The following is a 14,346-nucleotide window of genomic DNA, read 5'->3' on the forward strand; positions in this document are numbered from 1 at the left end:
ATAGCTGCTTTAAGTGACGTTAGTATTTGCTCTTTGTGAAATATTAAATGCTGTATCTTCAAATAGTACCAGGTACATCTTACTTCCAGTCGTGTTTTGGTTACCGTTACTTATTCAAAATCAGTTCTCCCCTGTCCACAGGTGTAGCAGAGAATACTGCAGCTGCAACACTAATCATGCCAAGACCCAGCAGAACTTAGAAATCCACAGGACATATAGATGTTCATGGGACAGCTGCATTAAACTAAGAGCTGTACTGTATCCTTAAGTGTCATCCTTAGACTAGATTTAGCAAGCAGGCACCAAATTACAGAGGCTGATTAGTGCAAGAATGGGATGGACATTTTAACTCAGAAGTACCCTGAATTCTATTTAAGAGAAGCATTTTTCCAATTGAAAAATTAGTACTACAGAGAAGTCTAAAATCACAGAAAAAACCTGCCAGTAATCTTGTTTTGGTTTTGGGTTTTTTTTTATTTGTACTTTCAGAATAACTTGTTTATTTTCCTGTCACTAGGATGAACTCTAAGTGGTACTGGAGGTAGATATGACTCGAAATATTCTGAAGCTGTGAATATAGAGGACACCATGAGGAAAATATGAGGCTGATTACTTTCATGACAGGAGAAAAGAGATGAAAACTAGTTTGACTTCACAGGCATATGTGATTGTATGAATTCTGTTAAACTGTGGGGAGATGAAAGCATTTTGGTGGAAGCGTTCAGTGTTTCTGCAAATGAATTCTGCATGTCCCTCTTCTGACAAACCAGCTCCCTTCGTCCTAGTCAAAACATTGGAGCTGACCAGAAATATGGACTGTATCACTTTTGCCTACTCATTTACTGGTTCCTTATATTTTTCTGTCTCTTTTCAAACTCTTTTTGAATGTGGCACTCAGCCTATGGCTGAATATGCACTCAAACCACTCTGCAATGCAGAAACACAATGAGGGATTGTCTATTTGAAAGACAGTTTTACCTGATGATTATTCTGCTTTGGGGTTGCATTATGTCTAGTCAAATGTTAATAAATAAAATCAAGAACGGGTAGCGGGACAGGTTTGTTGAATTACATTTGCTTCTGCCCTGGAGTGGATGACTATGTTGTGGCACTGGTGGTGGTGCCCCGATGAAGAGAGCTTTGAAGAGCTTCTTTAGTTGTTTGGTTTGGTGGGGGTTTATGTTGGTGTGGGTTTTCTTCTTTTTTAAATAAGGAAAAAAAGTCAAGGACTTTAAACTCAGTGTTTCATGGGCTTCCACAATTTCAGTTATGTCATTGAAGCATCTGATTAAGTTATTAGGTCATAACTTTATTATTGTCTTTTAAAATATGAATGTATTCTGTGGGCATATTAATCTTTTTTGGTATTACCACTTTCCTCTGCAGACATGTTTTGGAGGTTTTGTTTTTTGTATTATCTTTAGGCAAGCAGGAGAGCAAGTGCCTTTTAATAATGGACACTGTACCTTGTCTCCTCATACATGTTAATAGAATTCCCACTCTTTAGTCTTTTCGATAGCTTCTCAGTAGACAAGAAAAATGACAAAGGACAACAAAACAACTGCTGCATTTAGAGTTCAATGTTAAAATGTTTCACATTTTCAATAAAATGCTGCTGAGAACTTGTCAGATGAACTTTTCTCCCTGTTCTTCATGGATTTAGATTTGGCATGACTAGTCACTATAGTGTGAGTATTATAATTTGTAAATACATTATTTACAAGTAATTTATTTTATAAAGAAGGCAGCAAGAAATAAAAGGAAGAGGTTCTCATAACTTTGAGCCATTCACATGCTTCTTCCCCTGTGTTCAGGGCTGCCACTGTTGCTTCGTGGTTTTGCAGTGTTTTGATCTGAGAAAAAAGAGAATGTAGTGCATCTATTTTTTAATAAATTAGGCCCTTCCCCCATCCAAATCAAACTTCAAACTCAGTCCCTGTCAAAAATGAAAATTTTGGTATTTTGTGACTCCAATACAAACTCTGTTTTAGTCAGTTTACACGTGTATGTTTAACTGTAACTTCGCTTCCTACCTCTTACCTTCTTCCTGGAGAATGAGGTCGTGGTTACGTACTCTAGGATCCTACCGTTAAAAATCTAATAAATAACCTACTATAGGGATGTGTGCAGTTTCTTCTTTATTCCTGTTAGCGTATGGTTTCTCTCTTATTTCTGCTAAGAGGAACAGACTAGTAGGACAGAAAAAAAGTGCCACAGAGCAGTCTCTCCAGAGGATGATGGTAACATACAAACTTTCTAGCTTTACTAGGGGACTATTCATACTTAGAGTTTTTGTAGAAAGTTACTTTATCACTTACTTTGGGTTTAGTCATTTGAAGCATATAGATAACTACTACGAAAAACAAACACTATTATCCTCATCAAAGTATCTTCTATACTGACTGACTTTGTGTTGGCTACTGGTTTTGAACTTCAGTTAGGCTGTGGGGAAGAGGATTTAGTTTAAATATTAATAAAGTTAATTTTTGAGATTGAATTTTGTATATGATGCTCTTTGCATCCAGGTTTTTGAATTTTTTAAGCTAGAGACCAAATGGATGTGCATGGGGCAAAAAAGATGTTCAGAACAGAGGGAGAGCAAGCAAGCTGTGGGCACTGCAGGTTTCTGAGTTTTTCCAAGTTTTCACAGGTTTTTTTGAAAGTTTTCAGTAAGCAGCTTGGGGGAAAATGCAGTGAGTAATAAAGTCTTGCCTTTGTTCCTAGCCATACGAATAAATAAAATCTTTCATACATAGCTGTATCTCCAACCTTCTTTTAAGAACAAATGCATGTAATTCCATGATCCAATTTTTACCAATAAAGGGCTTAAACTGGTTACTCAAGATACTTCTGGAGCAGCACTATTTTTAAATAAGAACATCTTGAAGTAACCAGGTCCCTCAGTTTTCTCCTGTAGAATTATGGAGGTGTCAGCATTGCCTCATGCTTCAGAAATCAAAAACCACACCACCCCACCACAAAACCACCCAGAACAATAAGAAATTTCAAAATGCAATAAAGAATTGTATCGGTCAACAAATATTTTGGAATATACTCCCCCCATGCCAAAATGCCAAACATAGTTCAAAACAAATAATTGTCATATTTTAGTGGCTGGTTTGATACTTAAAGTTCATTTCATATTTTAAAAGAAAAACTTTCAAATTCACATGCCCATCAATAAATCCAGTAGAAGATGAACCCAAAACAGCACATGAATGAATGCTCTGGTTTTAAGTAATGTTCCACCATTCCTTACTCCCCCTCTCCTAAATAATTTATTTTAAATATAATTTTACATTCATTTAAATTCATTTTAAACTTAATTACTACTGTCATTGTATGAACAAGATTGTTCCACTTCTCCTTGTAGCTAGCTGTAGATAGTGTTCATTATTCTTCTTCACTCCTTTCCTAGCACCACTAGTGAGACAGCACCGGGGTGGACAGGTGTGATGGGCTGTGGGTTTGTGCGTGCCACAGAAAGTCTCGCTCAAGGCAGAGCAGGGCACGAGCACTCTCCAGGGCCTCTCCTGCTTAGGACCTGCCAGGATATTACGTAAAGATTGGCAGCCTTGCCCTGTGTCGGAAGTTGCAAGCAGCAGACTGTGAGGTCAGCCTTGTACCTTTTCCTTCCCATGTAACTACACGCACAAAGGAAGAGCAACACGTAACGAAAACACAAAATACGAGTGTGCTGTACACTAGGTGGCATAGCGCATATGGAAGCCTAATGGCTTTTAAATTTATCTCTGGCACCCTATTTTGCTCTAATTAGAAGGAGGACTTTATGGCTGTTGAGTGGCAAGGAACTGATTAGCTCTCATGCCTTATACTAAAACAACGACGTTCCCCAGACCCGTCTGGCTCCTTTAGCTTCTACTGGTGCTAAAAGACATAAAACTAGAATAGAGAGGATGTGTGCCATGCGAAGGCACAGACCCCAAGTCAGTGAAGAACTGAGATCGTTCATTGCATACGCAAGTGCTGGTTATATACAATCACTTAGCCACGCAGGTTCTGCCCTGGAACATGCCTGGGCGCAGCACAGCACCTGGGAATTTGTCCGCGTGTAGCAAAGCGGTTGCTCATTACGAGCTCTTCACACACTTGTGGTTTCATGGCCAAAGTTAGCTGCTTACCTGTACACTAACGGTTCTGCCCATTCAGCCTTGCTTCTCTACAAGCTCAACTTGTTTTCATCCCTTACACTTCCCCCTTTTTTGTTTGTTAGATCGGATAAGGTTAAGGCTGTGTGAATTTGAACCATCATAGATAGCTTGAGGGACAGCCCTTTGTATCATGGCTCGCATCAGGTGCTTCAGACACCGTCGACATACAACGACGGCCAAAACCCTTAGCAATGTAACAAACCCACACCAGTATTTTTCATATCCAAGGACCTAATCCTAGTGTCCAATCCCAACCTTCAAAAGGATTCCATCTGGAATCTTCCTTCAACTTACACATCAAATCATGTAGCCGTTTCAAACTTTGATGAATTGACACTGAGATATCACTCAAATTCATACAGCACATTCCATCAAACTCCGCACATCCATGCCCATGAGCTAATAACAAAAAAAAACAATCGCAGCTTTGTTTTGCCAAGTGGCACATCGCACTGATCGTACCACGATCAATAATTTTTCAAGAGCCAAACCAGGTGCACCAGTCTGTCTGCATTACTCTGGCTTGTTCTCTGGCTCATCGTTGGTAGGAGGTTCGTGATCAGCTGGCTGAAGAAGCGGAGCGGGGATCCCCCGAGGCCCTGGAGCTGCGGAGACACAAGCACACCCTTTCCCCCACGTTATTAGTTCTACCCCACTGGTTAGCTTCTGGGTCTTCGTAGCAGACCTGGGGCAGTTCCCACCAGGCAGGACAAGAGAAATGTTTATGTACAGCGCTATGGTCAGAAAAGCGACTTAAAAAATGGATCACATACAGAGCTTGGCACAGTTGTTCCTGTGGTGAGGTACCCGGCCTATTCCCCCTTTTTCGTTTTGTAGCATCTTTAATTGACCCGCGAGTCCGTTCAGCAATGCCCTGCCCAGTGGGCGAGCGGGGAATTTGGATAGGTACGTGAGAAATACGCAGTTCCAATTGTAAGGGTGAATCAGTCGAAGAGCGAAGCGATTTACGCCGAGGAACAGAAAAGGCGATGGTTCCACTGAAGTCGGCCAAAGCAGACGGTAGCGAGAGGCTTTGCTTAACCCAAAAATCAGAGTCCTGTTTGGCCAAAGGTATAAAAATGGTGGCTGGGTCACGGGCCGTAAGTTCCTGCAGACGATGTTGACCCTTTTGAATGAGGATCGCGAACACGTCAGAAAGTTGTCACTGTTTTGGAAATAAAGAGTGAGGCAAAAAGATCCACTCCAAAATTCTTACTGGATCCCGGTGGTCAGCTGCCCATAGAAACAGAAGGGCATAAGGCTGAAATGCATTATAAATCAAAACCAGCCAAACACGCAAGGTTAGTGTAACGCGATGACTCCGATGCTCCTCTATGTTATTAGTTATGGTTTGCAAAGCCCTTCTGGCCTTGAAGGTGAGCGTACGTGGCAACAAACTAGAGTCTCCTTTTAACAAGGTAAACAAAGGCGCCAGGTCTTGTGTAGCTATTCCCAGATGTGGCTGCACCCAGGGGAGAAGGCGCGAGAAGTGCATGGAAGGTTATTTGCACGCTCTGCTGCCACCGACCTGGTGAGCTGCGCAGAGGTCCTGCTCCATTAGAAGAGCCAAACTGCGAGGCAGAGCACCACGCACGCTCACGCTGCGCGCAGAGCTGGCAGCCTCCAACAGAGCAACCGCTGCGGAGCACGCAGAGGGCTTGGCCTCTGACCAAGCAAATGGGATGCTGTGAGACCCAACTGCTCCAGCACATGGAACAGACTCGGGTATATTTTAGTCACTTTATTTGTATCTATATACAATACATTTTGATCCTCCAAGTAGTCAAGGCAGTTATTCTCAAATAGTTTAGTACATCAATTCTATAAAATACAGCTGAACCAAAGTAGATTAGAAATACATACACTATGGTACATTAAGTGCTTTGAATAATGATTAGTCCGGCCACCTGCTGGAGAGCAGTTCATTTGGTTTTGGTCATTCTTACAGCGGAGAGTCTGCTCCACAAGTAACTCCCCTGAGCCCAGCAGAGCTACTTCGCCAACAGGAGTCCCTCCCCTGCTTTTGGGGGACAGAACACATCACTGGGCCACTACAAGGCATTTTGCTGTCTACACAGTGACTCAAAGCAAGTCATCAATTGTAATGGGGACAAGATTTACACATTGTCACAAGGCCTCCAATCAAAACAACAGAAGAAAAAGAGCCAGCGTAGCTCTGAAGAAACGCAGTCTTCATGTCTGCGACTGGGATTTGCTTACACACATATACAGTACACTTGTACTATAAAGCAATAAAACACTCTAATCAAAGGGTTCGTGTAACACCTCAGCTGTTCCCCTAGGACATCCTTAGGCATGCTGCAGGGACACACACCTCACAGTCCCACAAGGAGCTCTCTCAAAGATCTCTTCCGCATGACACATCGCTCTCCTTTTGAGAAAGTCAGCTTGTAGCAATTGAAATACCAGGACAACTCTTATACTGAAAGGGGAACATCTGAGGAGATTTGTTCAACTGCTGGGATACCAACTCGAAATGTTTACAGCTCTAAGTCACATCACGCTCAAAGGCATCCCAATTCCAGTCGATACTGCAGCCACCCTGTTACCCATGACTAGTAGTTTGCTATTTACTCCAGTCTGGTCCAGACTAAACTATCGGCTACATCCTGACCCAAAGTTAGCTGTTGATGCCAGCTCAAGATCACTCCCGCAAATCTCTCTAACTGCTGCAACTTCAGCCCAAGAAAGTCTCAATTCACACACCTGGGCTCCATGTCCACAGGCTGCAAAACAGCTGGCCAGTGGAAGGTTCTCTCATTTCTGCCGTGCCGAGGGCCTCATGCCGTCATGTGCAGGGGAACATTAGCTACAGCCAGATGTCACGTTGCTTTAGAGCCAGCTGCTTGGGAGTCTGGAAGACAAGCAGTATAGAGCAGCCACACATCACCGGAATAATTTACTGGTGACAGGACTAGCACATCACAGCTCTACATTAGCCTAGTGTAGATGCCATGACACCATCCATATTCACGCTCCACCAACCAATCCACTTACTGACAAAGGTGGAAGATAACATAGCCAGCGGCTGTTGGGTCACCTTAGCTGGTCAGGCAAATCAAGTTTTTTTTTCCTTGTAAACTCTAGGAGGGGAAGGAGGAAGAACACATGTAAACTTTAACTGAGACTGGAACAGATTCAGCCTGCATGGCGAGCTCCTTCCTATTGATGGACCAAGACAGAAGGCAGATGCCACAGAAGCGAGGGTAGCATTGAGCTGATGGACTGGTTGGTTCCTCATTACACCAGGCCCCACGCAGAGCCAGCCACCCTGCGAGTACATTTCAACACAGGAGGCGAGACGTGTCCCAGAGGGGGTCAGCCGTACCCGATTCACTGTGCCGGACTGAAGGGATCCTGGGCCAGAGGAAGCAAGTAGTACTGTATCATCTTTCCACAGCACACATCACTGCAGTTTCCACTGCACACCTTCACCACCACACCCCCAGAAACAACGTATACATTGTACAGAGGAAGTAAGGACACTTTCATTTCTGCTGCTTCAAGATCAGCACCTTTGCTCATTCTCCAGTAGGGCTTCGCAATGGGGTGGAGAAGATTTCTTCCAACACAGGTAACTGCTGCTCCTGACAGCTCAGACCTGAACTGCACTGGGTGGATTTGGAGCCAACTTCTCAGTTCTCAGTGCTGGCATTTTCCTTTCTCAGTGCTGCCCAGCTTTTACTCCTAAACAGAGACACCACCATCTGCTGCAGAACAGTGACCACAGGAGGAGCGAACAAAATGCTTATTTCAATCCACAGTTACAGCGAAGATGGCATTACCAGGCAACCGGTCAGAACAAGCGAGCAGTCATGAAGAGCTATACTGTCCCAGATCCACGTTTGTCTGAAGTCCTTCCATCAGACTGGAAGTCAAAAGGACAGTATTCTTGCCTCAAACTTGTAAAACCCCCTCTTATTTACTGGCCTACATTATATATATATTATATGAAGCTAAAAAGTAAACTCATCACCTACAAAAACAGGTAAAAATTATTAAAAATGGAAAGAAGTGCTTATTGTCGTAACAGAGATTCACAGATCTCTGCACACCTTGTCCATCACGCAAGATACCTGTTAGTTCAGGTTTTTCTTTTTACAGAAAAAGACAACTACATTCATCTCAGTGGTGCAAAAAGAAAAAAATTTAATACTGCTGAGGAGACAGTTTTGCCATTGGGACTGCACAGTGTGATGAGATCTGGATGCTCATTCTCATCAGCATGTCACAAATGCAAGAAAAACATCCTCCTGGCAAAGTTTCTCCATGAGGTAAAAGGCATCGTTTGAAAGTTCTGGGGAACTGAAAGGGATTTGAAGTGATCTGCCAGGAACGATGGTTTCATTAAGCAGAAAGATGTCACTCTAAGGCAGTATGCTTCACTCTATCAAGCAACTTCGTGTGTTCTGCTAAGGGAAGTGTTAATCATCTTCATAACTATAATTGATCCAAGTCTTGTCGAATTAAAGGGTGTATTTTTTTAGTTACTCATTTTCAGGGATTTGCAAAACATTCAGATCAAAGTATTGTTTAGGAATGAAGGGATATGTTTTGGGGTTTGCAGTATGCTGATGACTGACAATGCATTTTTATGGGATTCAGCTAAAATGGAATTACGAGAGATAAAGACAGAGTTGTACTGCAGTAATACAACTTAGAAGATGTAGTGATATGACATTATAGTTATGGAGCTGCCTTTCAAAAAAAACAACCAAATACTGTTTACAGAACCCAGGAAAAATTGACACTACAGAGCATAAGCAGGACAAGTTATTCGTGGATCCTAAACTACAGACGACAGCAACAATAGCAGAACTCAGGAGTTAACTTCATTCTTCTCTCACCCCACCCCACCTCCACACACAGAGGGAGGTTTATTTCACATTTGAAGCATCACACATCCACTACAGAAACATAAGCTGCTCATACTCAACACCACATGGGCAGCGCAAGACTTACAGAGATCCTGTACTTCTACACCACCATGAACTGGAGAGTATCTGTTCCAGCGCTCTTACTGGGACATAGCATCGCCTTCCCTACTGACAGGGGGAATGTCTTAGCAACGCCGTTCAGTGGTACCTTGCGGCTTAGATCCTTAGTGAGGCTGGTTTGCTTATCAGCCTCCAAGAGAGGATTAAAGTGCAACAAGCAGATTTCACACTTCACGACATGACGCCCGTGGTCAGTGTAGACATGGAACTGCAATCCTCTTGCTTACTGCTCAACAGACCACAGGAAGAGAGTGGCCTATAACATCATTGTCCTCTTGTGCTTTCCCAATATGGGCTTTAGCTTAGCAATTCAGGCCCAGTCCTGTCCAGTGGTCTGGCACCATCAGGAAATACTTGTCCATAGCTTCACAAAACCTGGTCCGGTACAGTTCTGGAGAGACCACAGTTGGCATCTTACCTAACGTGTAAGAGTCAAGAGCAGTTAGAAGTGAGCTGAAGAGTATACTGCAGTACAGACAGATGTCACAAGATTACAACACCAGGCAACGTAATCATGAAGGCATACTGTACATGGAAGGGTCTTGGAACCAACAAGCATTATCAGCTGTGGGTTTTGTTGGGGTTTTTTTGGTTTTGATCTTAAAAATTTAAGAGAGAATACAGATCCAAGTCTGGAATGCTTAGCACTGAATTGAGATACCTGAAATGAGAGGAACCACCTAGGCTTTTTATATCAGCCCTGATTGTTTCTTTTTCTCTTCTCCTGTTCACGGGTCTTTGAGGTTTTGCACCAGAAACGCAGATTTCTTCCATGAAAAATTTCACTATGGACATGCTTTTATCTCCAAACACCTCACCAGCGGTACATCAAGTGTACCCCTTCCTTTCTCTTTCCAGCCTTCCTACTAACATGGGGCCAACTCTAGGCAATGCCACACAAAAGGTACTCCACTCACTTCCACAAAGGGAACATCTCAGCTCCTCAAAATACGGGCAGCCATTTGATAAGGATTCCTCCATACTAGCAGCTCAGCATATATCTCATTTCTGGACTCAGAAAACATCTTCTGAAATCAGGCAGCAAGTTTTTTTGCTAATATCTCTGTATGGAGATCTAAGTTACCAACTACTCACATAGAAACAGAACAGTCTGATAAGTAGGTGACCTTTACCCCATTCCCAGGAATTATAGCACTTAAAGGGTCACTTACAGAGGCAGATCAGTGTATTAGTTTTTCTGAAACTTGTTATTCCTTCCCCTGCTCTGGACAACTTAATCTAGTATGGCAAATCAACATGGTGGGGAAGTTGTGGCTTTATTAGCACATTACTGGAAGCTTCCAGGTAGCAAAACATCATCAAAAGTTTTGCTTTCATTCCGGACTTACCTTGTCCTCCCAAGATGCCAGTTGACTTCACCACCATTTCAAGCTTTTTGTCCCAGGTAAAAGTGCGAATATAATCTGTTGCAATTAAAAAAAAAAATCCACACGCAAATATGTCATATCTGCCATAATCCAAGTAATGCTGTTCTAAAATGTATCCATTTCCCCTCAGAAAGGGCAAGAAAGCAGCAGGCTTCCACAGCCAGAACTTCAGTGTTCCCCCTACCAGTTGCCTCACTTTCTGGGGTATTGATTATATTTGGGTAGGGCGAATATGCTAGCTCAAAACCCCAACAATATCCCAGTCAACTCTTCCTGCCTCTGCAAAAACAGACTGCCCAGGCACGTTAGCGTTTCAAGGGCTCATTTACAAGAGTCACATAGCTGATCCTCATTCCAGAAACACACCGAGGCGGCCCACTTCGCTGTAACAGCTCCCACTACTTTACCGCAACAGCTAGCAGTATCAAGACTTGGACACCTATCCATTTAAGCCAGTAGTATTCCTCATTGTGGTAGCCACCTAAAGGTTCGGCAACAGAAAGCAAACACTTTTCACTTCATGATATGGAAGATTGGAAACACCACCAGTAATGCTGATTGGAAGAGGGGGCTGCAAGGAGAAGACTTCAGAATTGCTTCCAAGCCCGAGGGCGAAGCCACAGTAAATTTTTCAATACTGTGTTATCACTATCTACTAACATTTGACAACAACTGTAATTATACAGTTTTGAATTTACCGTTTCTAGATTTACAAAAGGCCACCTTAAGTATCCACATGCTTCACTTCAGCTGTCCTTTACACAAACCTCATCAAGACCTGCCAGTCTTAAGACTTACCAATTTATCTGAATATTCTTTGAAAATGCTCCCGTAGAGTGCTTTAGGACTGATACCTGTTTGTGCACTAACTAATGTCACTTCAATCCCCAAGGGCCTGAGCCCCACGCAGCAGGGCCTACAAATAAAGTCTTTACTTTTTATTTAAGCTCCTTAGAGACCTTAACTTAACTGTTTCTTGTATCACATTAGGAAATCTAAAATAGGTAGAGATTCTGACCTCAGCTTCAAACTTAGACCAAGCTAATAGGTTTTAGTTCTGCCCCCACTGCAAATACAGCTTCAGTACCTCCTAAGTTCTCAGAGTATCGTTTAGAGAACATCGTGACAGCCTGATAGAGCGGGCATGTTCTCTCTTCTTGAAGATTTGTGTTAAACAAGCTCCTTCAGATCACGAACAACTGTTCTCACCACACCGAAGGAACTGTTAGCTTTAAACATCCTCTAAAATATACTGTTTAATCAGGCAAGACTTTCCATAGGACAGTGAAAAGCTGCAAGTACAGAAGGAGCAGAGTCTTATCCCCTTTACTCAAACATTCAAGAGTGTACAAAACTAGAAAGTAAAAAACAACCTGCAGTTCTTTGTAGCTGGGCCTTCGGTTCTCAGCCAGAAGTGTTATTGGAATGGCTTTCAAGGTTTATCAGAAAAAAAAGTAATTCAGAACTCCTGGCTTGGGTCTCATCTGGAAGCATTTCTGAGCTAGGTTTCCAGACCATCTCATAAGGATGTTGTGAGGTTATGCAGGGAGAAAATTAGAACGGCAAAAGCCCAGCTAGAACTCGAGCAGGTCACTGCCATAAGAGATAACAAACAGCGCTTTTACAAATACATTAGAAACCGAAGGAGGGCCAAGGATGATCTCCATCTTTACTGGATGCAGGGGGGAAAGAGTGCCACAAAGGATGAGGAAAAGGCTGACGTACTTAATGTTTTCTTTGCCTCAAGATATTATAGCAAGATCAGCTTCCCTCTGGGTACTCAACCCCCTGAGCTGGAAGGCAGGGACACAGAGCAGAATGAAGTCCCCACAGTCCAGGAGGACATGGTTAGTGACCTGCTGCTCCACTTAGACATGCATAAGTCTCTGGGTCCAGATGGGATCCACCTGAGGGTACTGAGGGAGCTGACAGAAGAGCTCACCAAGTCACTCTCCATCATTTATCAACAGTCCTGGCTAACCAGGGAGGTCCCATCACCATCCCTGGAAGTGTTCAAAAAACACACAGATGTGCTGCTTAGGGACATGGTTTAGTGGTGGACTTGGCAGTCCTGGGTTAGCAGTTAGACTTTATGATCTCAAAGGTCTTTTCCAACCTAAATTACTCTACGATTCCCAAAATCACTTTCACATCCTGTAAAATGACTTCACCTCCAAGTTTTTTTGCACAATACATGTTTTCCCCTCTAAAGATGAATGTCTACTTTGCAGTCACAAGTCAGAGGATACGGCAAGGTAACTACTGCATTGCCACCCATATTACTGAGGTCAGACTAGACGATCAGAAATGATCCCTTGATGTTTAACTTCCTTCTGCCGTGCCTACCAATACTGTTTCTCCTTAGATGACCTCCACATAGAAGTTTAAATTTAAATGGCTACATAAACGTTACTGAACTTAACTTTAAAGATTAAACACACTAAAAAAATAACCTTCCCTACTTCAGCCGGAGTCAAAATGTAGGTTAAACACCAACTTGACTGCTTTTTCGCTACCCATGAGGCCTCTTGCTTATATTATATGAGACTTCCTGCCTCCACTCTGAACACCCATGAGAGGTGAGGGTGGTATTCCATCAGGAAAACCAGCTTTCCTGACATGTATCTCTGTGGTGGTGGTACAGTTCAAGGACTATAAACACCTAAACCCAAATAAAGCAGTTTCCCCAGCTGAAAGCAAGAAAATACAAAAGACAACCTACCGATGATCCCAACCACCAGCTCATTGTTGGTATCATCACGACCCACCAGTAGGGAATAGTCGATGATGAGGTGGCTGGAGAGGAACTGAGAATCACTGTGTATGGAAGCTCTCAGCACAGCCTTGCAATGGCAACGGATGTACAAAGGATTGTCCCGGACCATCTTCAGAAGGTTCTCATCCAGAAGGACTACATCACAGCTTTCCTTGCCTGTGTCTGTTTTGACATTTCTATTCCGGAGGGAGCCCTTCAGGTCAAAAACCTGCAAATGGAGAACAGCGCTAATTTGTTCCATTGTTCTGTGAGGTTGAAGACTTCACCACACCCAGCTGCAGTGTTTAAGAAGGCAGCACGGCAGGGCAAGTCTTTCCTTCTCCACAGGAGGACAACAGTTAACAAAAAACATTTTCATACTACAAAAATAAAAATTTTCTGAGTGAAGAGTAGCATATGTAAGCCTTTATGAATGCTCTGCTACCTCAGTTCACATGCTTTAGGCAAGTTATTTCATTAATATTTAATGTAATTTAAGGGGAAAAGGGTGTCTCTAATTTTATATTGTACAGGTAAACTCAGTTTTCCAGTCAGCTTCTACAGTCTCAAATGCTGACAACAGTAAAGTCACTGAAGAGGGAGGCGGATCTTGCATGAAGTACTGTTTAACACGTGTTAGCAAGAGACAGACCACCATTATGTCATAACGAATCTCTGGAGGCCACCAGTCCAATGCCCTGCTTGAAGCAGGTCCTGTTAGAGAAGGTTTTTTCAAGCCCTGTCCAGCCAAGATTTGACTAATTTCAGGGACAGAGTCCACAGTCTCTTTGGGTCTGTTTTAGCACCTGACCACCCTCATGATTAAAAAAAAAAAAAAAAAAAGACAAACTAAAACCCACAACATCCTTTACTTCTACTGAGAATTCCCTCAGTTCACTTTCTCCCACAAATATCCCCTGTTTGAGGTCAGGCACTGGGAGGGAAGGCAGAAAGCATTGATACTATCTAGTTTTAGAAGCGACATCTGTTCGAAATTCCTTTTCAGCATCAAG

At 42.9% G+C, this 14,346-nt stretch overlaps 2 protein-coding genes across 11 annotated transcripts in view; one reads left to right on the forward strand and one right to left on the reverse strand.

Annotated features, from left to right (window-relative positions):
- DNAJC10 (DnaJ heat shock protein family (Hsp40) member C10) overlaps positions 1–8,904 on the forward strand; it is a 32,077-nt gene extending 23,173 nt beyond the window's left edge. For both annotated transcript variants that reach the window (XM_037398198.1, XM_037398199.1), the window contains exon 23: positions 518–8,904. In XM_037398198.1, coding sequence (XP_037254095.1) covers positions 518–529 — 12 coding nt within the window. In that variant the 3' untranslated portion in view covers positions 530–8,904. The remainder of the gene's footprint in view (positions 1–517) is intronic.
- PIKFYVE (phosphoinositide kinase, FYVE-type zinc finger containing) overlaps positions 5,901–14,346 on the reverse strand; it is a 69,786-nt gene continuing 61,340 nt past the window's right edge. For all 9 annotated transcript variants that reach the window (XM_037398187.1, XM_037398190.1, XM_037398188.1 and 6 more), the window contains 3 exons: positions 13,301–13,562; positions 10,540–10,614; positions 5,901–9,608 (listed from right to left, as the gene is read on the reverse strand). In XM_037398187.1, the coding sequence (XP_037254084.1) occupies positions 9,493–9,608; positions 10,540–10,614; positions 13,301–13,562 (453 nt within the window). In that variant the 3' untranslated portion in view covers positions 5,901–9,492. The remainder of the gene's footprint in view (positions 9,609–10,539; positions 10,615–13,300; positions 13,563–14,346) is intronic.

Source organism: Falco rusticolus, chromosome 8 (assembly GCF_015220075.1).
Source record: "Falco rusticolus isolate bFalRus1 chromosome 8, bFalRus1.pri, whole genome shotgun sequence".
In the NCBI taxonomy this organism is placed as follows: domain Eukaryota; kingdom Metazoa; phylum Chordata; class Aves; order Falconiformes; family Falconidae; genus Falco; species Falco rusticolus.